We start from the raw sequence: 24,669 nt of genomic DNA on the forward strand, positions 1-24,669 counted from the left end.
TGAAAGTAGGCTGACAGTGTACAACCCAGAGTGGTAGTACAAAGCATGCATGAGACACGCTTGCAAATCCCTAGAAAGCTTTGAACTCCTAGCTGAGAGAGGTGTACTTACTCAGTAGAAGAACCTCCTCAGAAAAACATCCTAAGCAAACAGTATTTTTTCTACACTTAGGAAAAAAAACCCTGTCACTCCTCTCAGGGTGTCTCCCATTCACGTAAACCAGAATAATCTGTGCAAGTGTTGGCTCTTTTCCTCCTATTTAGAGGAAAAACAACAGGGAATTTGTGAAATCCTTGGAGTCAGGGTGGAGACATTTTGTTTACTGCAGCTCCCTTGGCAGGGAGCTGCCTGCCAGTGTGAGCTGTTGCAGGTTAACACGGTCAGGAAAACTTCATCCTGGGGAGACATCCAGGAAAGGCATGTTGCACCTGGAATCTCAATGGTGTTACTGTGAGGGTTCTTTAAACCATTTCACTTAGCTGGATGTGGTTCTGGAGGATGTGAACCTGCCAGTTGAAAAGTCCCCTGTCTTGGGATAAGCAGAAGTTCGTGCTGTTTGTTATCAGACCTGTAGGAAATCACTCCACCTTTCATGTCAAACAAAACTATCTGCTGGTGCTTTTCCTTTCCTGCCCTTAGCTGACATGGTTGCCAGTGAAAGCAGGCCAGGCTCCAGAAGGAGGATCTTCCTGAGATCTCTGCAGCTGCCCGTTACCTCCATTTTTTTTTCCTTCTAATGCCTGAATTACCTTTGAGGAAACACAATATTCGTCTGAGCCATGAGTGAAGACTTGTCTTCTCCACTGCCTTTGAAACGGCCATGCTTTTGCGCAGAAACTGCATTATGCTGTAAAGTCCAGCTTTGCATTTGACACTGTAGAGAACCAACACATGGATGTCACTGTATGTAGAATAGGCCTGTGCTTCAAATTAAAAGACATGAATGTGCAGATCCCCATGTAGGTGGCCAAGCTCCCTTTACAGTCAGCGGGAAACTGGGTTTCAGTTCGGCTGCCCGTGACAGCAGACGTCTACTGCTCAAACCTCTGCATTACGCCATCAATATCTACAGTGCCATAACACTCATAGAAACTAGGCTGGGATTCAGCTGCCCTAATAGCACCAGAAGCTTATGTGTGGGCATCTAAATCAAGCCTATAACCCACCTGCAGAGAGCCACTGCTACACCTAAAACTAAATCCAGCCCCTCAACTGAGGTGCCTTTACCTGGCCATGAGCATCCAGAGCCTTTTGAAATGTCTGCAGGGCATCCACGTCAATCCAACAAATGTGACAGCCTGTGGGAAAACTGCCAAGCAGGATGTCCTGGGACATCTCATGTAGCACTTGACTCCTGTATTTGGGCATCTGATTCCCACCAGTAAGCTCTAAAGCACCAGCATGGATTTGGAAAATGAAACATGCAGTTCTTGCACATCTCCTGGTGCACAGTTTCGGTCTAGTATCACCTTCCAAAGACTGTGACGTATAAAGTGTGCTAATTTGGTTGTTTAATGTTTGTAAAGAAGTTTGGGATCCATCTGGGTAACAACACTACACGCATATAAAGTCATTATCTCCAGTGATTCCTATGAAAATCTTGATATTTACTGCCCACTGGCATTTACCTATAGTATTTGCAGTGTAACCTGACACTTAGAATACGAAAAGTCAATTTAACAACCTGTAGCAGTAAATGTTAAAATGTGAGTTTTCATTTACATGGAAGTCCTGATTTCTTTCTAGAAAAGTGTAAAAGGGACATGGTGTGAACATCTTAAGATTTCTGTGATACTTACTTCATTTTGTTAGATTCACTTGTTCTTTTTCAAGGTACAGTAAGCATTTTTTCGAAGCAATTTCTCTTTCACTTTATAACATCTGACCAGCAAATGAAAATCTTTGTATCTGAAAGCTACTTACAACTTTTTATTTCCCCTTTGCTTGGAACAGGTGCCTATTCCCTGTCTATTCGAGACTGGGATGATATGAAAGGAGATCATGTCAAACATTATAAGATTCGTAAACTTGACAATGGCGGATATTATATCACAACTCGGGCACAATTCGAAACTCTTCAGCAGCTGGTTCAGCATTATTCAGGTAATTTTTCAGATAATACACAGCACTCTGAAGTATTTTAAAACAAAAGTGTTTGGTGCTGAGCTGATGTATGTGTAAGATGCCCTAAAGAGTCATTTGAGCTATGTCTCTTGCTTGTTGGAATGCATCTTCCATTATCCCTTTCCCATTACAATTATAAATGGCTTTGAGTGCCATTCACAGTGTACAGCGGCACAGCTTCTAAAAGCTAGCACTCTGCTGAGGTAAAGGTTTTGCCTGCTCTCCCTCTTCTAAGCAAACAGAATTACTGAATTTCACTTGCACATCTCAAAGCATGAATTCCCTGTGCATCAGCAAGTGCCAATATGTACCATTTTGCAACACAGTATCGCTAATAAAACAAATAGGCAATCGCATTGTGGAATTCGGTCACCTAAAGCAATGACCAAAAGGTTTGCGTATATTACCTGACTCAAGTTTTCCTACTGGATTTGTGTTCAAAGTGCAAAGTATTAACATTTAAATTATAATCAGTCAAATTTTAAAAATAGCTATGGCAAAGTGGGGGTTTATTTATGCACACTGTTTGTGTCTACCCACCAAGCTCTTTTTTTTTTTTTTTTTTAATTTCTGTGATTAAAATGTGGTATGCACTATTCAACCCAAAAGTGCATCCTGCTGTCACTGGTAATTGGTGTACAACAGATACAACTTTAAATCCCCACCCCAAACCTCTGCATAGGACACCCAGTTCTTACATAGGAAATTACCATGCTTCTCAACATGGTCATTTTTTAAGCAGAAATTTGTATTTTGAATTTTCTTGCCTTTTATTTTTTCCTTACTTTAGCTTTTCATAATATTAACAGATGACTTCAAACGCTCACTACTCAAAAACTTTTCATAATTTTTACTTGGGAAATAAACTTCTCTGTGGGATATTTTTCTGTATTCTTTGTACTCTTTGTACTCTGTCTGCTGTATTCTTTTGCTATTCATACTAGACATCTGGCTGTCTTCTCCGCCCAATTTCTGATGGGTGTGTGCTGCCTGGGAGAATTTCTAGTTGTTTCTGGTGACTCTACATTAAACTAAGCTAAATAGTGTATAAAAACTCACATCTAAGGAAGACCATTTTCAACCCCACTATACCAGCTGGTATATGTCAACTTTTAAATTACTTGGGTGGTGTATTTTCCATGCACACATGCAGAAACAAATAGATCTGGAAATAGCCATTTCTGTGCAACACAGAGGGATAATCAGCAGGATCCAGTTAGAGTAGCTCAGGAGGGCATGGTACAGACCCACGCTCCAGAGGTTTCACCTGTGGTCTCCCAGACTCAAGTGAACACAGAAGCCCTCATTTCATGCCAGCCCCAGCTGACTCAAAACGTAAAGGCTGCTTCTAGCTGCCTGCTCCGCACTCTGGATTGTGAGAGGTAGATTAGTACAACCCCTTGTGAGTGCCTAGATTTACTTCTAGGGAGAGCTCAAAGATGCCCAATGATTCCATAAAGATCAGAATGGTTCCTGAAGAACCACTGCTAAAGCCACAGGTCAGTGCCTTCACAGCAGGACCAATATGCTCTGCAGCCCACCCTTCAGCCTTCATCCCATAGCTGTCCAGGCCGGAGGATGCCCTCTGTCCAGGCAGCTGGAAGCCAGGCTGCCCAGGTAGACAGTGTGCAGTTTGGTCTCATGTAAGCAGTCCTGGGTCAGGAGTTAGAAGTACAAAGTGTACCCTTGTGCAGACACAGCACAGGTATCCCTGCGCTGCACTCCCATTGCACTGCCCAGTACCCTTATTAGCCGGACTTCCCTCTGATCCCAGCCCCTTCTTACCTGGATAATAAAATTAACTGTGATGTCTGGACTTTCATAGATGAGATTTATAAAGGAAAAATACTGAGATCCCCAGGGTGTCCTGACATCAGACTACAGTCCAGTAACAGCACGTCTGAAGTTGAAGCACCGTTCACCCAATCCCTAACAGCCGGCCTGTCAAGCATAAGCTCTCGAGCGTGCAGTCTAGGCTTAACTGGAGCTCCAGCATTCCAAGCTTTTTTTTTTCAACTAAAGAAAACAAGGAGGTCTTAAAACCCTCCAATTTCTTTCTGCAGCTGTCCAAACTCATAAAGAAGCTTTCCAGATACTATCCATATTTTGAGTAGTCCCTCTCCTAATGTTCCCATTGGAATTATCTTAGAATAAGACATGTCAACTCGTCAGCTCATCTTCCCTGTTTCATGGTCTTTGTTGTCTTGCTACAGGAGATACAACAAGGTCCATGTCAGGGTGTCTGTAGGGACTTCCTCACCGTCCCATAACATTTGTGCTGAGGAGGTAGAGCTTGGTGTTGCAAGGAGCTTCGGTGCTTGCCCACCTTGTGATGCTGAAACAAACTGTTTACCTGCCCAGAAAGAAATCTTGCATGGGAGAATAAAGGTTATGTTTGAGTCTGAAATACAATTGCAGTTCCCCACCTTGTTGTGCTCTGCTGCACCTGTTTTAAGATACAAGTTGCTGTGCAAGATTTATATAGTAGTCTGCTTTGTGCAGCATAGTATACTATACAACAATATGTGTGTATATAATTTTATATATATCGTTTTTTTTTACTCCTGCTAAAATATCTTCTGACTTTTGTCACAGTTCAGTCTTCTGTGAAGCTTTGCAAGAGATAAATAAAATGAATCTGACTCAAATGATGTAGGACTGACTGCACATGCTAATAAATGTTTGCTCTAGAAAGAATGGCAGAAAAAGTTTTACAGGACACCTACAAAAAAACCTTTTCACAAAGTAGAATATAGAAAATATCTTTTCCCAGGATACATAGAAAAAAATTAGCAACAAAGTCCACCAAATTTTCATTGCTGTGATTTTCAGAAAAAGTGCATCTTCTCTGTATTTCTTTTACTCAGCTCAGAAACAATCCAGTTTGTGACGGACTTACAGATGATTTTTAAAAAGTCATACTGCACTATAGTACACCAGTTACTCATGAAGTTATCTTAATGCAGCATTATGGGAGAAGGAAAATCCTGAGTTCACAAGGGAAACCATTGGTGGTCACCTTCCATTTCAGGTTGTGGAAACGGAGACTAAAATATTTCCTGTTCTGTCTCAAATGAATATGTTTCAATGTTCAATTTCTGATCTTCCAGGATGCTTTGTGGTATGCAACTAACCGCTATTGTGAGTAGCATTGTTTTATGCTTACTGTTTTTGTTTCATGTCACACTTTTTTTTCTTTCCTCTCCTTTGCTGTTGGCTTCACTTCTGGCTCCATCAGAGAGAGCTGCAGGTCTTTGCTGCCGCTTAGTAGTCCCCTGTCATAAAGGAATGCCAAGGCTTACTGATCTGTCTGTCAAAACCAAAGATGTCTGGGAAATTCCACGAGAATCCCTACAGTTGATCAAGAGACTGGGAAATGGGCAGTTTGGGGAAGTATGGATGGGTATGGAGCAAAATAATTATTCTAAAATAGCTCTCTGTGTGGGGATTACAAGATGGAAGGTGAAAATGTAGGACATTGTGACCCACAAGAAAAAACAAGCAAAGCTGAAACTGTTCGGAAAAGTACCTTTGGAAACATGTCTTTGACTTTGAAATACTTTAATCTTCAACTTTCACTGTAATTGATGGCAAAAGAAAACTGAAATTCCATGTTTCCTTGGAAGGTTTTGATTTTGACAAATTACCACTGTCTTAATAATAAATCAAGGCTCACATGGTAATCTATTAATTATACCAAGGAGCCTTTTTCTCTGCAAGCTAACGAAAAAAGTCCTCACCTTCAGTATCCAAAAATCGGTGTTTGCAAATGAATTTTAATGCAGCACTGAGAGACAAGTCACCTTCCATCTTTCTCAATGCATGCTTAATTTTGGATTATAAGTGTGTTTTTTTTATTAATTTCCTCTCCTATAGAGAAAGCTGATGGTTTGTGTTTTAACTTAACTGTGATTGCTACGAATAATACCCCACAAACTGTTGGATTGGCTAAAGATGCATGGGAAGTTGCACGTGATTCATTGTTTCTGGAACAGAAGCTTGGTCAGGGGTGTTTCGCTGAAGTGTGGCGTGGTAAGGCAGAGAATATATTTTGCTTTGGATGGATCTTTTAAGGCCCTCTTGGCAGAAATAAACATTTCAAGTAGAGATCTTAAAGCTAAAGATCAGAATAGTACAAAATGTTAGTCTATATCACTTGGAACAGCCAGACCTAAATGCAATAATCCACGGGGAAACTTCTTTTCATTTGCACACACTGCGGTGACAGGTTAGGGCATTAAACTTCATTAATTGCATGGGGCTTGTTTGGGTGACTACATAATTGCTAGATATTAAAATAGAAATGATGCTGAACTTGTAAGGCAGAATGGCTAACCAGAAATTAATCTGGTAAGTAGACATCTTTCTTTCCTCATGTGTTTTTGCACTGATGGGGTCTGACCCTGCAAATGCCTCAATCCACTCTCCCAGTTTAAAAATAATGGCAAATATCAGCAAGCTGATATTGTCAAGCTAGCTTTCCCATGCATCCACTTCTTTAAGTCTGTTCTGAAATTTGTATCTGCAGCAGAACCCATAACTCAATACAGAGACCAGGGACAATGGAGGCAAGACTTACCCAGCCCAGTTGAACCCCGACTTTGAAGTCCAGAAATATTGACATTTTCCAAATCCGCTGACATTGTTTTCTGCACACTTGCCAGCTTTACTTACTTCTCCCTCTCTATGGGCCTCATTCTTTTAATGACTATAAAACAATGACAATTTAAAATATGCATAAATCTTGGTATAGCCATAGCATTGAAACACAATATAGTGGCCATTTAATGAGAGATGGGCTCAATTTCTGTGCCAAATTGCATTCTGTGAAGCCTCTTTAAAATGATCAATTCAAATAAAGAATTGCTCTATGTTGTTTCTTTACGTCAGAATCATTTGTTGGAGCAGTTTGGCTCCCCTTCTTGTTGCACTGACACAAAAGTATGTACAACCAAAGTCACCAGCGGGCTCTCCTGGGCTCTTGCAGCTGTTTTCTGTTGCGAGACTACAGCAAGGAACATGGCAGAAAGTTCGTGAAATTTATAGCATTTATAGACTAGAAATATAGAAATTTATAGATTTTCACAGAATTACAGTTGATCAGCTGCAAAGAAAACTACCTGTGTTTTATATTAGCATCCCCAGATAACTGCAGTTTCACTTTCCTCTTGTCCATCTTGAATGCCTGCGAGAGTTGCAGGTTGAGGCGAATACTTAGTGGTCAGCTTTGTGTGCCATAGGTCTTAAACTGTTACAAAAAGCTAAAATAGCAAATGCAATTTTTTAAAAAAAATCAGCTATGAGAAATACAGTGCCAAGTACCACTATCAAATATTTGTCAGAAATGTAAAAATTATTATTAAAATTATGACATTTTGTTTCTTAAAGTAATGTAAAGTAAAAATACATTAACAGCCCTGAAGCATTACCAAATTGGAACAGACTAACACAGTAAAAATTAATAAAAAATTTATTAAGTAGTAACTAACTACATGTGGCAGAAATTCAGAGGAAGGTTTCTGCTGATTTTCTGTTAGAGAGAAAAGTACCAAACCACAACAAGAAAATTCAACAATTTAAACTGAAGTCTGGGCCAAGAGGATAAGTTAACCTTTTTGTTTGACTTTTTTTTTTTTACCTGAAGAAATTCATAAAAATATTTAAAAACAGAACTGCTGAAAACACTTCATAGTAATAGAACAAATCTGGGATTTTTATCAAGGCGATGCAAACAGATAATACACAGTTAATCCTGTCAGCACACCAGGTAAAATCCTAGTTTATTAATGCCAGTGACAGAAACTCTGGTGCCCATGAAACGAGGGTTTCATTCCTTGTTCATGTAATTTGCAGTACCTCTCAAAGTGGTTGTGATGGATGCCACTCTGTGGTCTGGAGTCTCAGTAGCTCCAGGTAAAACATGCTCCCTTTCATGCATCAGGAACGATTTTGGACATCCTGCTTGAAATTAGGAGGCAAAACCACGTCCTTCCCAGCTTACACGGGAGTGCCACTGAAGTGAAATCCTGCTTCAGCTCTGATTTGAAGGACTGAGTGAAGCTAAGACCTCAAGAGCCCTCCATAAATGTGCTAGGGTAGCGGTGGAAGAAACTCAAAAGACATTACTCCACCGCTGGCAAGAGTGACAGCACCTGGCACTGAGCTGGCAGAAGAAAACCAAGGCATAGCAAAACCCGAACTTGCACAGCACCCTTGGGCTAATATGTGCCTCAAGTCCCTCTCAGACACAGCTGTGTGTTGCTGCGGGGATTGCCCTGCAAGCGAGGGACGACACAGGCTGTGGCTCCGTCACCGCTCCTCCCCCGCCCTCGGCTAGGCAAGGTGGCAGCTGGGACCTGACCACCTGCACAGAAAACAGTCCAGCTCATTCTATGCTCTGGCAGCTTGCAAAAGCTCATGATGAAGTTATTTTGGCTTAACCAATTCCCATGCAGCAGCTGAGCCTTTGTAACTGTTAATGTGCTTTTAACAAAGACAAACCAGGCTTATTTTACACATTACCTTTTTTGATGACATCTTAAGTTATAGAAACTAGATCTGAGTCTAAATCTTCACGAGCTTTGTAGATCTTCTGCTATCCTCATGCTCAAGTGCAGAGGAGTAATTTCTACCCAATGTGGTTAATTCCTGAAGTCATTTAGTATTGTTATGCCTTAACACACAGCAGATCACAGATCACAGGTTCCATTCAAAAACATTTCATCCCCAGCTCTGGAGCAGGGTTCTGGCAAGTATAGGCAAGAGACAACCAGAAGGCACTAGGAAAGTGATATCTCTGTCCATTTTCATTTTCCTTCCTTTCCCTTCCCCAGTCTCCATCCCCCCAAAAAACTGTTAACACAGATAGGTGTTTTGTTTTTTTCCAGTCTTCCTTCTCCCCCTTGCAAATACCTGAATGAAGCCCCACCTCTTGTCGAATGCCCTGAGTCACCTTTCCCCAGTTTTTCCTTAGAATCACAGAATCATAGAATGGTTTGGGTTGGATGGGACCTTAAAGATCATCCAGTTCCAACCCCTCTGTCATGGCGCAAAATCACATTGCTCAAAGCCTCATCCAGCCTGGCCTTGGAACACCTCCAGGGATGGCGCATCCACAACTTGCGCATCCAAGGGCAACCTGTTCCAGTGTTTCACCACCCTCATTGTTAAACATTTCTTCCTTATGTCTAATCTAAATCTACCCTTTTTCAGTGTAAAGCCATTACCCCTTGTCCTATCACTGCATGCCCTTGTAAAAAGTCCCTCTCCAGCTTTCTTGTAGGCCCCCTTTAGGTACTGGAAGGCTGCTAGAAGGCCTCCCTGGAGCCTTCTCTTCTCCAGGCTGAAGAACCCCAACTCTCTCAGCCTGTCTTCGTAGGAGAGGTGCTCTAGCCCTCTGAGCATCTTCATGGCCCTCCTCTGGATCTGCTCCAACAGCTCCATGTCTTTCTTATGTTGAGGGCCCCAGAGTTGAACACAGTACTCCAGGTGGGGTCTCATGAGAGCAGAGTAGAGGGGCAGAATCACCTTCCTCGGTCTGCTGGCCACGCTCCTTTTGATGCAGCCCAGGATACGGTTGGCTTTCTGGGCTGCCAGCGCACATTGCCGGCTCATGTTGAGCTTCTCATCCACCAGCACTCCCAAGTCCTTTTCCTCAGGGCTGCTCTCAATCCATTCTCTGCCCAGCCTGTACTTGTCCTTGCCTTGACTCATGTGCAGGACCTTGTACTTGACCTTTTTGAACTTTATGAGGTTCGCATGGGCCCACCTGGCAAGCTTGTCAATGTCTCTCTGGATGGCATCCCTTCCCTCCAGCATGTTGACCACAGCACACAGTTTGGTGTCATCAGGAAACTTGCTGAGGGTGCACTCAATCCCACCATCCATGTTGCTGACAAAGATGTTAAACAGCAGGACCCAATACCAACCCCAGAGGAACACCATTCGTCACTGGTCTCCACTTGCACATCGAGCTGTTGACCACAACTCTTTGAGTGCGACCATCCAGCCAATTCCTTATCCACCAAGTGGTCTGTCTATCAAAGCCATGTCTTTCCAATTTAGAGACTTGGATGTCACGCAGAACAGTGTCAAATGCTTTGAACAAGTCCAGGTAGATGACATCAGTTGCTCTTCCCTTATCTATCAATATTGTAACCCCATTGTAGGCAGCTACCACATTTGTCAGGTACAATTTGCCCTTAGTGAAGCCATGTTGGCTGTCACCAATCACCTCCTTTTTTTTTTCTATGTGCCTTAGCACAGTTTCCAGGAGGATCTGCTCAATGATCTTGCCAGGCACAGAGGTGAGACTGACTGGCTCGTAGTTCCCCGGGTCTTCCTTTTTTAAAAATGGTGGTTATGCTTCCCCTTTTCCAGTTGGTGGGAACTTCACCAGACTGCCACAACTTCTTAAATATGATGGATAGTGGCTTAGCAACTTCATCTGCCAGTTCCCTCAGAACCCACGAATGCATCTCATCAGGTGCCATGGACTTGTGCACCTTCAGGTTCCTTAGATGGTCTCAAACATGATGTTGTCCTACAGTGGGCGGTTCTTCATTCTCCCAGTTCCTGCCTTTGCCTTCTGTGACTTGGGCAGTGTGGGTGGAGCACTTGCCAGTGAAGACTGAGGCAAAAAATTTGTTGAGGCCTTCTCCATATCCTGGGTAACCAGGTTTCTTGTTTCCTTCCAGAAAGGGTCCACATTTCCTGTATTCCTCCTTTTATCACTGATGTACCTATAGAAGCTTTTCTTGTTACCCTTGATGTCCCTGGCCAGATTTAATTCTGCCAGGGCTTTAGCTTTCCTAACCTGATCCCTAGCTGCTCAGACAATTTCTCTGTATTCCTCCCAAGCTACCTGTCCTTGCTTCCACCCTCTGTAGGCTTCCCTTTTGTGCTTGAGTTTGTCCAGGAGCTTGTTCATACAGTCCCACCTCGTCATGTTTTTGCCTGACTTCCTCTTTCTTGGGATGCACTGCTCCTGAGATCTTTGAATATTAACCAGCTTTCTTGGGCCCTCCTTCCCTCCAGGGCTCTATCTCATGGTACTCTACCAAGCAGATCCCTGAAGAGGCCCAAGTCTGCTCTCCTGAATGCCAGGGTAGTGAGCTTGCTGTGCTCCCTCCTCACTACCCTAGGGATCTTGAACTTCACCATTTCATGGTCACTGCAGCCAAGGCTGCCCTTGAGCTTCACATTCCCCACCAGCTCCTCCTTGTTCATGAGAACAAGGTCCAGCATAGCACCTCTCCTCATTGGTTGCTCTATCACTTGGAGAAGGAAGTTATCATTAACACATTCCAGGAACCTCCTGGATTGCTTGCGCCCTGCTGTGTGTCCCTCCAACAGATATCGGGGTGGTTGAAGTCCTCCATGAGGACCAGGGCTCATGAATGTGAGGCTGCTCCTATTTGTCTATAGCGGGCCTCATCTGCTCAGTCTTCTCGGTCAGGTGGCCTGTAGCAGACCCCTACTACTATGTCCCCTGTCCCTGCCCTCCCTTTAATCCTAATCCATAAACTCTCGGTCAGCTCCTCATCCATCCCCAGGTGCAGCTCCACGCACTCCAGCTGGTCTTTGACATAGAGGGCGACATCTCCTCCTCATCTCCCCTGCCTGTCCTTCCTAAAGAGCCTGGATCCTTCCATTCCAGCACTCCAGTCACAGGATTCATCCCACGACATCTCCGAAATGCCGATAACATCATAGCCCTGCAGGCATGTGCACGTCTCTAATTCCTCTTATTTATTCCCCATGTTACGTGCATTTGCATAGAGGCATTTAAATTGGGCTCTCAATGAAGCTGACTTCCTGGCTGGAGTGTCTGGAATTCCTTTCTGCTGCCCTTCAGTTGCTCTCAGCTTGTCACAGGCAAGCCTGGTATTCTCCTCCTCCCACTTCATGCCCCTCGTGCAGGCTTTCAGGTGTTACAGAAGGCTTGGTAGATGATGGCTGAAAAATGATGTAACTTGTCCATTTCAGTGCTGACCACAAGTAAAGAACAAAGGGAAGTGGATAGGAAACACCTCCTTTTCAATTAGCAGCTACTGAGCTCCTGGAGATGAGGAAGGGAAGGAAAATACGCATTTTGATTTGGAAACACACCTGTGTACCTAACATGAGATTGTTTCAGAATTTTTCTTGGAAATTTTTCTTACAATATTTTTTATCCTCTGACAAAAGCAAAACAGAACAAAACCAAAATGTTAAAATGTCTTGCAAAAAGAAAGTTCTGAGTTTAACCAGTTTTGTTATCCAAATCTGTGACTGGAGCCTGTGTTGTCTGTAGCAATTACTCTTTAGCAAGGGAATACATGAACGTGGGTTTCAGCAGTCCTGCATTTCTTACTCAGAGAAGGTTTCTGTGGACATCAGTGGAAGCATTGTCTGAGTAGGACAACAGCAATTGTGCCCCAGTGCCAATGGGAGTATTATTTTTCAATATAATAGAAAAAGACTAAAATATGAGGGAGGCGTGGGAGGAATATAACGATAAGGCAACATGGGAAACCACACTTTAAAAAAAAAATATATTAAGTGTCCTTGCTAGTTTATTCCTTGGTTACATTAGGCATCAGGCAGAAAAAGGAGCAGAAGTTGTTTAATCTAACTAAGTATCTGTGCTTGTAGGTACGTGGAATGGAAATACTAAAGTGGCTATCAAGACCCTGAAGCCTGGCACTATGTCTCCAGAATCCTTCTTAGAGGAAGCTCAAATCATGAAGAAGCTAAAACATGACAAACTGGTCCAACTTTATGCTGTGGTATCTGAAGAACCTATCTATATTGTCACGGAGTACATGAGCAAAGGTGAAGCCAGAGCTGCTGCTCTTGATAACAATATTTTTTCTTTGTTGATGCTCCTTGGGAATATGATTCATAGATTCATAGATTTCTAGGTTGGAAAAGACCTTAGAGATCATCGAGTCCAACCGTCCCTAATCCCCATTAAACCATATCCCTAAGTAGATCATCCACCCTATTCGTAAACACATCCAGGGATGGGGACTCAACCACCTCCCTGGGCAGCCTATTCCAGTGGCTGACAACCCTTTCAGAGAAGAAATACTTTCTAACATCCAACCTGAATCTCCCCTGACTAAGCTTATACCCATTTCCTCTTGTTCTGTCACCCATCACTAACGTAAAGAGTCCTTCCCCCACCTCCCCACCATCCCTTCTCAAGTATTTGTAGGCTGTAATCAGGTCTCCCCTCAGCCTCCTCTTCTCCAGGCTAAACAGCCCCAACTCCCTCAGCCGCTCTCCATAAGTTTTATTTTCCAGCCCCTTGACCAGTTTAGTCGCCCTTCTTTGGACTCACTTCAGGAGCTCAATATCTCTCTTAAAGCGAGGGGCCCAAAACTGGACACAATATTCCAGGTGCAGCCTCACCAGTGCCGAGTACAGGGGCAGGATCACTTCCCTGCTCCTGCTGGTCACACTATTCTTGATACACGCCAGTATCCCATTGGCCTTTTTGGCCACCTGGGCACACTGCTGGCTCATATCAAGCCGGCAGTCAACCAACACCCCCAGGTCCTTCTCTGCCAGGCAGCTCTCCAGCCACTCTTCCCCGAGCCTATAGCGATGAAGGGAGGTGCAGTGTGATGCCTGAACAGCATATGAGGAAGGAGAGAGGGAACAGGAAACTAAATTCACCTCTGGCTTCAGGAGAATTATGAATTCAGCTCCGAACTGGGGCCAAAACCTGAAATCCACTAGATGTACAAAGAAAATTTGCACCAGGTGGGACAGGACAGTCCAAGTGTTTCCAACTGCATCAGCATCTAAACTTCCCAGACAAGTGGAGACTTGCATTTTCTAGGTTTGAACAATATTACATGCTGCTTCCCAAGTTCCTAGCTTTTCCTGATGCCAGAAACTTCATATAGCATCTTCTTTCAGTGTTTACTTGTTGGTCTAAGATTTTTGTTTCTTCTTTTAGCAGTCCTGCGTTCTATCATACGCACCAGCTTAATTTTCCCTCAATCCCATTTATTATTTCAATACCTGATTGGCACAAATGATTCTTTCCTCCTCTTTCCCCTTCCTTTTCCCCTTCTCCCTTCTCTCTTTAAGCTACTTAACTGGTAACGATACAGTAAAATGAGAAAAGGAAAACTTCTCACTCCATCAGATCTCCAGCAGGGGTGCTGAGAGCAGAGCAAGAAATCTGCTTGTTTTGGAAAAGCAAAGGAACCAAATAGGAAACATGAGTTCTCACAGGGAAGTTTCATTGTACATTGGAGGATACACTCTGAAATTTTAAGTGCATTTTTTCAGTCTATTTGGAGTTGATTTTTATTTTCCTGGCAGGTGCCTGCCTACCTCCCTCTTCAGAGGCATCCAAGCCCTGACTAACTCACACTTTAATCATATGTCTCAGTGACAAGCATGTGCTTTTCCCCCTTTAAAAAGAGTTCTCAAAATCCTTCTGAAGTCCATGGTTTATTTTGGCTTACTTTACTAGTTTTTACTGTAACATTTTACATCGCTGGATCTGAGCTTGAGGCTGATGATTTATCAGGAGAGAAATGCCTAATTGTCTGTCTTTTCCCCTTATTTATTAAACCAATTTACTGACCTTTTTTAAAGGAGACTGCCACACTTCTTTGTTTGAATAAAAGATCAGGAAGGGAGTTCTAGCATCCTAGGCTTTTCTTAAAAGCTACAAGGAACCTCCTTACTTTCCCTTGCACAAGGGAGCTATGTCCTTATTGCTTTTGCTAAAAATGCTCTCATTTGATCTCTGCTTCATCTTCTCTAGTTTTGCATAGTGGTCTTCTAAAATTAATGGTTTGTGCTACATTTAGTTTTGGGTTATCTAGAGAAGAACTACTCATTTCTAAGGAAAATTTGCCTTTGTTAATGCTACCTCCTTTGGGCTCACCAGGCTCCAAGCTGACCTGTCTTTTGGAGCAGGTTGAGCCAAGATACGGCTTTTTCCATAGCTTATGAGGCCTTTAGACAACAGCAGGTATGTAGTTTCAAAGAGGACTGGAAAAGTTGAGAAAGATCAGCTTTCTCAGTAATGGTCAGGAAAATTAATAACAATTTTTCTTTTCCCTGCAACTCTCTTTGGACTAGTGACATATTCTTCTGCAAGCCAACCTTAAAGCAGAGTGAAACAAGTATAGTAGAAGAATTCTAAGATATTGTGGGTTTTTTTGAAACTCTCCACTTGAACTTGAAACATTGCTGTCTTTAATATTGCAGATATTGCTGCACCTCCATCCTGATGAGTAGCCATTGTTTCTCTAACATCTCTCTATTGTGCTAACTTTGCATTTGCAGGAAGTTTGCTAGATTTCTTAAAAGATGGAGAAGGAAGAGCTTTGAAGTTACCGAATTTGGTGGACATGGCAGCCCAGGTCTGTCTTCAGATCATTGAGCACTTAAGTGTGTATGTTTTATATCCCATGTATGTCTGAGTTCATTTTGAAATGCACCGATTGTGTTCCATGCTTCTCGCAGGTGGCTGCAGGAATGGCGTACATCGAGCGAATGAATTACATACACAGAGATCTGCGGTCTGCAAACATTCTGGTGGGCAATGGCCTAATATGCAAGATTGCCGACTTCGGATTGGCAAGACTGATTGAAGACAACGAATATACGGCCAGACAAGGTAGATACAGCGGCAAGTGTAGCACTGAGTGTCATTCTTGTGATGAAAAGAGTGGAACATGGCTTTAAAAAGCGCTCTTTCATATGCTTTGGGGTTGCTTTCAGTTAAATCCTGAACTCATTTCAACTCCTAGCCCACAACTTCACTGCTGAATGCATGTCCTAAAGAGAACGTCTTACTTAGTTGTCTTCTCTTTAAAAACTGACTGCAATGAAACAAAGATGATGAGTGGGAGCACAGATGGGTGAAGTGACAGTAAAGACAAGATCCTCATGGTGCCATAACAAAGAGGCTACTTTACTTACCAGCCTTGAAAGCCTGAATGGAGTTATCCAGCAAAGCCTGTGTAAGCTATTTCTTTTGTACCGTCCCTTCTAGTATTTACTAACCGCTATCAACATTGCTGTGCTATTCTTATTTTCTTTATTTCAAACGAGTCAAAGAATTGTGTCTCTCTCTTCAATGGAGCTGTCTCTCTGAGAGCTATGTTTTCTTTGGGAACTTGAAAAGTTGCTTTAATAGAAAAGCTGTTTTCCAGTGCCACACAGAGTGCTGGGCACAGCCGACCACTGATACACTATAAAAATGTCTCAGAGAGTATTGTAGCTTTTTTTAAAAAAGCATGTGTGTGTTTAGACTGAGCCATGACACAGGCTCTTTGTAGTTAGTCATTCTTTACAAGTCATGCTTAGTTGTCAGATGTTGGTCCAAGTTTGCAGGGCTGCAGTTTTGTTCTCTTTCTGTTGGCAGTACATTGGTAGCGCTTGCTCAATATGTGTCAGTAAATACCACTCTGTTCGTTTCAGTGCCAAAGCCAAGGAGTGATCCGTTAAACCCTGTTATATGTCACCAGAAAGGGCCGGTTGGTTAAGTACTTCATAACCTGCATTTACCCCTTCCTGTTGTGAGTTTTTTCTCTTGACCAGAAACCCCTGTTTCAGCATGGGTTTTGCTATTAATTCCTAGGAAAGAGCTAACCTCTTTCTGTAACTTTCAAGTGTTGACAGAAGGAGCCAGAGAGTTTCCAGCATGCCTCGTCTTGGCCTGGGAGCAGCAGCTCTCACACCATTCACACCCCTCTGAACTGCTGTCAGCAGTACCTAGTCGCAGGGATGTGGACCACAGGCTGCGTCCACCCTAAAAGTTGCCTGCTTCACATTTGGACGGTGAGGCCTGATTATTCTGGAAGGGCTCTTGAAGAACTCGTGGTAGGTGTTAATGCAGAGAGCTAACCACTGTTGATTTCAGCCTGAGGGTGGGAATTGCTCCTTGCTAGAGAAAATAGCCTCGTGTCATTCTCTCCGGAGTAACAAGAGCGTCTGCAGGCTCTGGTAGACAGAAAGCTGCCTGCTTGCCCTTCCCCTGTGTAAAATGAGAAGAGTTTTCCTTGAACAAGGCAGCCGGATCCAGTCTGCAGAATGGCTTTGAAACAGTGTCCTGTATTATCTCTGTTTCTGTCTGTTTTCCTGCCATCTCTGTTGTTCCCTTTGGAAACCACCCAACATATAGTTTGACATGACTAAGTGTTTGTTTTAATAGGCAAGTATGTGACCTACTTCTGGCCAGATCTCTTCAGGCTCCTGATCCCTAGGAAATCCTCTGATGGCTGGTTTTCTTCCTGGTTTAAATCTCTCGGAATAGTTTTGCCCTCTTCACGTGTTAGAAAGCCATGAAAACCTGCCTGACCGATGCTGAGGAGAAGCTTAGATTTTTTAAGACAATAAAAATTATTGGATTTGGGGTAGGAAAACGTTGAGCTGAGAAAAGCATAACACTGGGACTGGCAGGGAGAGAGACCGTAGTCATGGGTATCTCCTGCCTTCTTCCGCAACGGAAATCACTTGTATTGTGGAAAAAGTGGCCAGAAATAGAGAAGTAATTTGACTTTTAACCCACATCACTGATGATCAGGAGATCTGAATCATGTTTTCCTGGCTTCATCTGGGATGGGTGACATGGAGAAGTCACCCAGTGTTCCCATACTTCAGGGCAATGGACAATACTTCCTTCCCCTGACCTCAGGGCATCAGGCTTAAGTCCTTCAAAGCTACAGAATTTTTTAAAAGAGAGACCCAAAGAGCTGTAATCACAAGCATCTCTTGGAAAGGTTTCCCTACTTTCACTAATGTTTTTTTGACCCTTTCTTAAGTGATATCTTGTTCTAGGGAGGGGTGCATTTTGGCCAAGCAGCATGCTCTCAATTTACATTTCATTGCAATTAACCTGGCTTCCAAGCCAGCTGGGCAGCCAGGCTGAGCCTGAGACCTTTAATTTATTGAGGAAGAAACATGGTTTCTAATGTGCCACTGGAATTTTTCTTCAAGTGGGATTCAGGCCTGGTTTGTTTAGTTAAACTTCAGATTTGAGCACTGCTTGGTGGAGACCACAGTATCAGAAGGAAATGGTTGCCTCTGCTTGTTTCCCATGACCTATTACTTCAGCCTCCAAGGGGATGCATCTGGGGACCGCTCTGTTTATCTAGCTGACTACTGCTTCAGTGGGAATTTTGACACGGGAGGAGAGCCTGGCCAGCGGAGGGGAGGGGAACGGCGAGCTCACCAGACTGGCAGCTCCTGTGGGAGAAAGGAAATGTTTTGCCTTACAAAATCTGAAGATTAAAGCCTCTGGTCACTCTCTCCTCTGCAGTCGTCCTTCTCTTGGCTTAAGTGTGTTAGTACAGAGCTCATTGTCGGCGTGGGGAAGAGGTGGTTTTCTCCAGCCTTGCTTGATCTCCTACTCCCTTCCCCCACTGTCATTTTTGTCTCCGATTAAATATTTTGAAAGGAAACAGATGGGGATGCTTTCAGCCCCCAGCGGGCTAGAGTGCAGGATTCCTGAACCTGTATGGGTATTACTCAGCCTGGTGGTAACGTTTTACTGACTGGTTTATTTTCTTTTTGGATTGAACAAAGGAGGCTTGACTTCTCTTGATTTATGAGAGGTAAATAAAAAGTGGTTCGTTGTCTGCACTGCCATTTCTCAGCAATGGTCAGGGAGGAAAGACATGGTCACGCAGCTAATGATTTAAAGTGTGTGACTAGCAGCTATACACTGCCATTAAATAATACAAAAAAAAGTTCTTGGCTTGTAATGAGACTTTGGCTTCTCTTACTTTTAGAGGAAGTGAGTAATCAAAGGGGAAAAACACGCCTGTTAAAGTGACGCCCATTTTTAAGGCTACACTGGTGGACTGCATTGCAGCCTACACCATTGGGGCTTGCTTCTTTTGGCTGCTGTTGTTGCAACATCTTCCCTCCCTGCCCCAGTTTCAGGCATTCAGTCTTGTTTCCTTCCACCAGTGACGATGCTTCTGTCAGTCCTGTAAGACTTTAAACTCCTGATATCCTACAGGACAGACAGAAGCTTCCCATCACCTCCAACACAGAATTTCCCATGCAGTTCTGCTACCCTTACACTGATCTTGTTCGCAGCTATGCGGAGTTTTGGCCAAGCACATGGCATTTTTGTGGAGAGTGCCGAGTGCTCCAGAGTTGCTGGGGAAGAGTTGTTACTATTCTAAGTAGTAGCAGCTGATAGAAATTTAAAATTGTCTTAATAAAAAAAAGAGCAGAGTTATTTTCCAGGCCATGTTTCTACAGCGTACACTGGCAGCACTTGCACCAGTGCCGCTCCAAGCACACATGAAACAATAAGGATCTTTCTGACGCCTTCCAGAAAAATCAGAGCTATTTTGAGAGCTCTAGTACGTGTTTGTAAACTCTCAAATCATTTTTGCCTCCTTAACACTTAGAAATATCTCCTTCCTGCCCTGCTTAAAAACAAGCGATGCCTCTTATTTTGATTTCCTAGAAGTAATCAGGGATTTTTTTCCCCCTTCCAGGTTCTCCCCAGTCCTTTTGTAGAGACTTGGCTCCCAGCTCACCAGCTAATCAGATCTCTCTTGTTCACGACTGACTGTACTTTGAGCTGTAATGTCTAGGGCTTTGTTCTTGCTCTCTACCTGCCGTTCTCTGGGACAGCTGTGGAGCGGACAGCAGGAAGGACTCTTGCTTCCCAACAGCCAGCCCCCAGGGTCTCAGAGGGGGATCACTCATATGCTCCTACAGAGATGCCATCTGCTCTTCAAGAAGGAGCGTGGCCAGGTCAAGAGGAAGGCCAAAGGGAAGAGGGGGTGTGCAGACAGAGGGCCAGAGGGGTGTTCAGACCCGCAGTTCCGCCCCTTGTCTCCCCACTTCCCGGGGAGGGGTCAGCCTGCGGAGCCTGCTTCTGATCCTGATGTTTTGCCAGGCTTGTAATTACATGTTCGTTCTCACAGCACAAAAAATGTAATTGCGCAGTCCCTCCCACACGGTACTCATCATTGCCTACCAGGGCTGACTCGTTTCCTGTTACATGCTTGCTTCAGCACTTCATTTTTACCTTTTGTGGCTTTTCCTTTCCAGACCCAGGATCAATTGAGTGCTGCACTACGTTCTAGGATCGCTAACCCAAGAGTTGCCCTGGTTTTTGGGTCTTAGAGCTTGGGGTGCTGCGTTTGGTTTGGTTTTAAGTTATGAGAAGTAGCAGCTTTGTAACATTTCTGGAAACAGGCAGTTGCTCTGGGGCATGAATTTCAGAGGTTTCTGATTCCTCGAGATTTAGATCTGAAAAAACAAAGCTCTGAGGGATTTTCACTTGCCTCAGAAGAAACCATGCTGAGAGCTGTACGTCAAGGTCACCCAATTATCCCAGCCCCCTCTGCTCCTTCTCATCACGCGATCTGCTTAGAGCCAACGAAGAATTAAAACAGAGCCACGCATTGATTTTTCCCAAGGAAATCCTCCTGAGAGATAACCTGTGTGAATGCCTGGGCAGAGCTGGGCAGAGGTCCCAAGAACAGGGCTGAGCCTCACAAAAATTCTCAGAGGTAGGAGTCGGGGCCAACTGCTGTAACAGTAAATTGTCCAAGCAGCTTTGGCTTGATGCAGTTGCAAGCAGTGCAAAAACCCAAAAAAGGCTTTCCCCAGGCTCAAAAAAGGGACAGAGATAAAAGCTGCAGATCAGTACCTCGCTTTGGGGCAAAGACAGGCTATCCTGACCTAATAACGCAGTGCGCAGCTCGTTCCTACCCATGGAGTTACTGACCTGCTAGTTTGTAATAAAATGGATTCCAGAAAAAAAAAAAAAAGAGAGAAATCCCCCCCACTGATGTAAAATCTGCCTTCAAAGTAGGAGATAGGCTGCCTTGTCAGCTGGGGTAATTTGCTTTATCAGATTTATTAACATGCTTGTCAGTAATACGCATTTTATCTGATGATCTGATGCTGTAATTTGTTTGCAGCACAAAGTCAGCGTGTTTAATGAGCTGCTGAGGCCTGGGCAGAGGGAGGGGGTGGGTTTTTTAATCGGCATGTTGGGAAGAGAATAAGCGCGGAGACCGTGTGTTGGTCAGGAGCCACGCACAGTGCCTGGCCTGTGCAAACGCTTCGTATAGCAGCAGCAATCAGGAGGCTTCGGGGAGGTGCTCAGCACGTTTGGGGATTTTTGTGTTTTCACAGAAGTGCACTGCCTGTGTCTCCAGGGCCAGACAGTAGATGGGAGGCGGCACCTTGGGGGGATCCCTGTTAGACACTCACACACAGCCCCGTTCGCACAAGCTGTGTGTAATCTCTTTGTGTCGTGGCAGTGCATGTGCTGTACCTGCAGCTGTGCAGGTGTCCAGCCTGGTACATCCTCACTGGTCTCAGCCCTTACTGGTGGCTCTGCCATACTGCTTTGCAGGCTCTCGTGGTCCATCTAGCTTCCAGCATGCAGTGCAGGAGCAGAAAACCATGAGGCAGGGCTCTGCTAGTGACCTCCCTGCCAACCTTGCCTTTCCCTCTTTCCCATCTATCACTTCAAACCAAAGTTCAGGAAATACTGCACAAAATGCAGAACATGTGTTTTTTGTATTAATTGTTTTAGCCAGAGAATCACTTATGGCCGGGGCAACATAGGAACCTAATGAGTAGCTATCCTGTTATTGGAAAATCCATTGGAAAAGACCATTTGTCTTCTCCAGCAGTGCTCATCACAGCCCAATGGGGTTTGTACTGTCTAGCTCTCAGGACGAGGGATGCGCTGGAATTGTTCCTCCTTCTCACTTACTTACCTTGCTTCTCACCTTCCTGTGGTCCCTTGACACTCCACATATTCAGCTCCTTGTGCCACACTGACACTAGATGAGGAAAGCAAAAATACAGGGGGAGCTGGCCACAAAGGAGTGTGAAGAGATTTCTTTCCTCCAAAGATGAGTTGTAGGTGGTTGCTACCTTTGGATCCAAGTGTGAAGCACAAGCGAATTAGACCAGGTCTGGCTCAGCTTCTCAGAAAAACACAGCTGATTAAAGAAAAAAAAAAAAATTGTTTCATAAAATGTGTGCAACATGCAAACGAGCAAACCCTCATGCTTGGCTACCATCTCACATACCACCAGCCAACGTCCAAGCCTTCAGGCTGCTAGCCAGCCTGCAACTATTTGTTCAGCTGGCACTGAACGAAGGTGTGTACTATCTCAGCTGCACGTACGAGAGAGCAGAGGGGACATTAGCCCTCATAGTCATGGCATGCCTGCATAAGCCCACCTAAAGCCATGCACTGTAGGCCTAGGGAACCCGACCGCCAGATATACACAGCTTGCAGTTTTTCCAGCGATCAGCAAGGGGTGTACAGCCCCAGGATCTGCCAGTGGCTGGTGGAGCCCATTGCCAACCCCACGTGGCTGCAGGTCCTGCTGAAATAGGGCCAGTGTCCAGGGCAGAGGCTCAAGAGATGGCAGGCTGCTGCTGCAGAGATCTCGGACATCACGGCCAAGGTGCTTTATAAAAGAAGTTGAAGTTCTGTAAATTTTGAGTCTTGTAAATTAAGATTGATCCCATGAAGAAGTATAAGTGAGGGAAATTGAGACCAAAGCCAAGCATCCAAATTTTAGCTCCTGCCTGCATACCAACTAATGAAAATACAGAAGAGGCAGCCTTTTTTGAAAGTGAATAGACATCCAAAAATCCTCTGGCACCTTTGCAAATCTAACCACTGACGTGTTGACACTTAACTAGACTTACGTTTCTGACTTCAGGCATTAGGGATTTGAAACTTTGTCTTGCGTCTTTTAATTTAGCAGGACTTTATTGAGCAACCACAGTTTTCCCTAGAAAAACATATTTGTTTCTGAGTAATATTCTCTCTTAGGATCACTTACACGTAGAGCAGGAAAAATTTTAGCACACCTGATGTTTTACTAAGTATGGAGATGAGAATTACCGTGTTTACTTTGTACTCCGAGTCAAGTCAGATTGCCGCATATAGCAGAAGCACGGGACATGGAGCACTGGATGCGATGGCGGAACAGTGCTGGCAGGGAACTGTAAACAGTGCCATAACTTCACTTCCCGAGAGTGATTTGTCCACGTTGTTACACTTTCCACACTCCTCCTGAAAGCTAAGGGAACTTTTACGAGAGGGTGGTGAGAAGTGAAAGTTAGTCTGTTTCCAAATTCAAGAGTGTTTGTCACCAGGGATCAGCAATAAGCAATGCAACTCTTCTGCCTGTATGTTGATACAACACACCAGGGAAATCTCTACATATTTTTTCGTACACACTACAAGTTAATTATTACCACAAGACTTTTCTTTAAAGTCACACTGAAAATATTTTCCCTAAGAAAACAGTAAATGATTGGAAAAGCAAATAAATCAGTGTTTAAGGGCTTGTTATCTTACCATCCTTGCCACAACTGGCTCCTGCAAACTCTGATGATGGATGAGCGCATTAGAACTGTGTGTATTGAAGGCACTACAGGCTTTTCAGTGCCAGCAGCTTAAATACACTGTCAAGTTATAAATCACAGGCCAAAGTTGTGCCTTGACATCATTGCACTCCAAGCAACTCGAATGGCAGTATTATTTTTAAGTCCTTGCCTGTTTCTAAGGAAATATTAGGTTTGGTTTTAATTTACGTTTTTGCCATGTTTGTTTTGCACTTTGCTCAGCTTGAGCAGGGAAACTGGGAGGTACATTTCTAATAAATCTCACTTCTATTCATACATGCTACCTGTGTTTGACTTGCAAATATCACAGGGAAGTGTTAATTTAAAACATTTAAGGAGAAAGGATTTCTGTTATATTGGGCTTATTGGTTTTTCAAACTTTCTTTTTTCTTTTATAAAACTTCAAATCTGAATTAAAATGTCTTAGCCTTCTCCTGGGACGTGGGACAAACCCACCCCTTCCCTGCCAAGTCTTTCCTTCTGCCCTACATGTTCCACCCACCTGTCCTCTCTGACCGTACTCCATGGAGCTGTTGGTTAACACTTGCCTGCAGCTCTTTCCACCTGCACGTGTTGCAGAACACAACAGCCACCTGCAAACTGGTACTTTGATTCTGTCTCTGTTCTGATTAAGACTCATTTATTCTTTCACTAGGTGCAAAGTTTCCCATTAAATGGACTGCACCGGAAGCAGCATTGTATGGAAGGTTCACAATAAAGTCAGATGTGTGGTCTTTTGGGATCCTACTCACAGAGCTGGTAACAAAAGGGAGAGTGCCGTACCCAGGTAAGAAAACAATCTGAGCCCTGCTTCACCTGGGGAAAGGAGTGGGAATGAGCCATATGCTTAAATTGGAAAGTTTATTCGTTTTCACTGGCTCAAAGGAGAATGGTTATCATGCATAAGTTCTGCGTATGCTTAAAAACGGTCCTGACTCTGAAAGCTGCTATGTGATGGTCATGATAAAAATGACAAGAGGACAGAAAATCCAATGGATTAATTTCTAATTTCTTAGTTGTTCTTAGTTCAGTTAATATACTTTCTAGCCAAATAGTGAAAGCAATGTAAAATTGCTGTACTGAGGAGCAAATTGATCTCCACAGTATTGCATTCACTTTAAGATACCAACAGTTAAACTCCCAGACTGGCATTACCCCGTTTATTCT

The 24,669-nt window shown here is 43.7% G+C and overlaps 1 protein-coding gene across 2 annotated transcripts in view; it reads left to right on the top strand.

Annotated features, from left to right (window-relative positions):
- The window catches only part of FYN (FYN proto-oncogene, Src family tyrosine kinase), an 86,630-nt gene that overhangs the window by 54,602 nt on the left and 7,359 nt on the right, over positions 1-24,669 (top strand). For both annotated transcript variants that reach the window (XM_086608103.1, XM_086608102.1), the window contains exons 6-11: positions 1,954-2,103; positions 6,001-6,156; positions 12,760-12,939; positions 15,424-15,500; positions 15,604-15,757; positions 24,158-24,289. In XM_086608103.1, coding sequence (XP_086464229.1) covers positions 1,954-2,103; positions 6,001-6,156; positions 12,760-12,939; positions 15,424-15,500; positions 15,604-15,757; positions 24,158-24,289 — 849 coding nt within the window. The remainder of the gene's footprint in view (positions 1-1,953; positions 2,104-6,000; positions 6,157-12,759; positions 12,940-15,423; positions 15,501-15,603; positions 15,758-24,157; positions 24,290-24,669) is intronic.

Source organism: Tauraco erythrolophus, chromosome 2 (assembly GCF_009769465.1).
Source record: "Tauraco erythrolophus isolate bTauEry1 chromosome 2, bTauEry1.pri, whole genome shotgun sequence".
NCBI lineage: Eukaryota > Metazoa > Chordata > Aves > Musophagiformes > Musophagidae > Tauraco > Tauraco erythrolophus.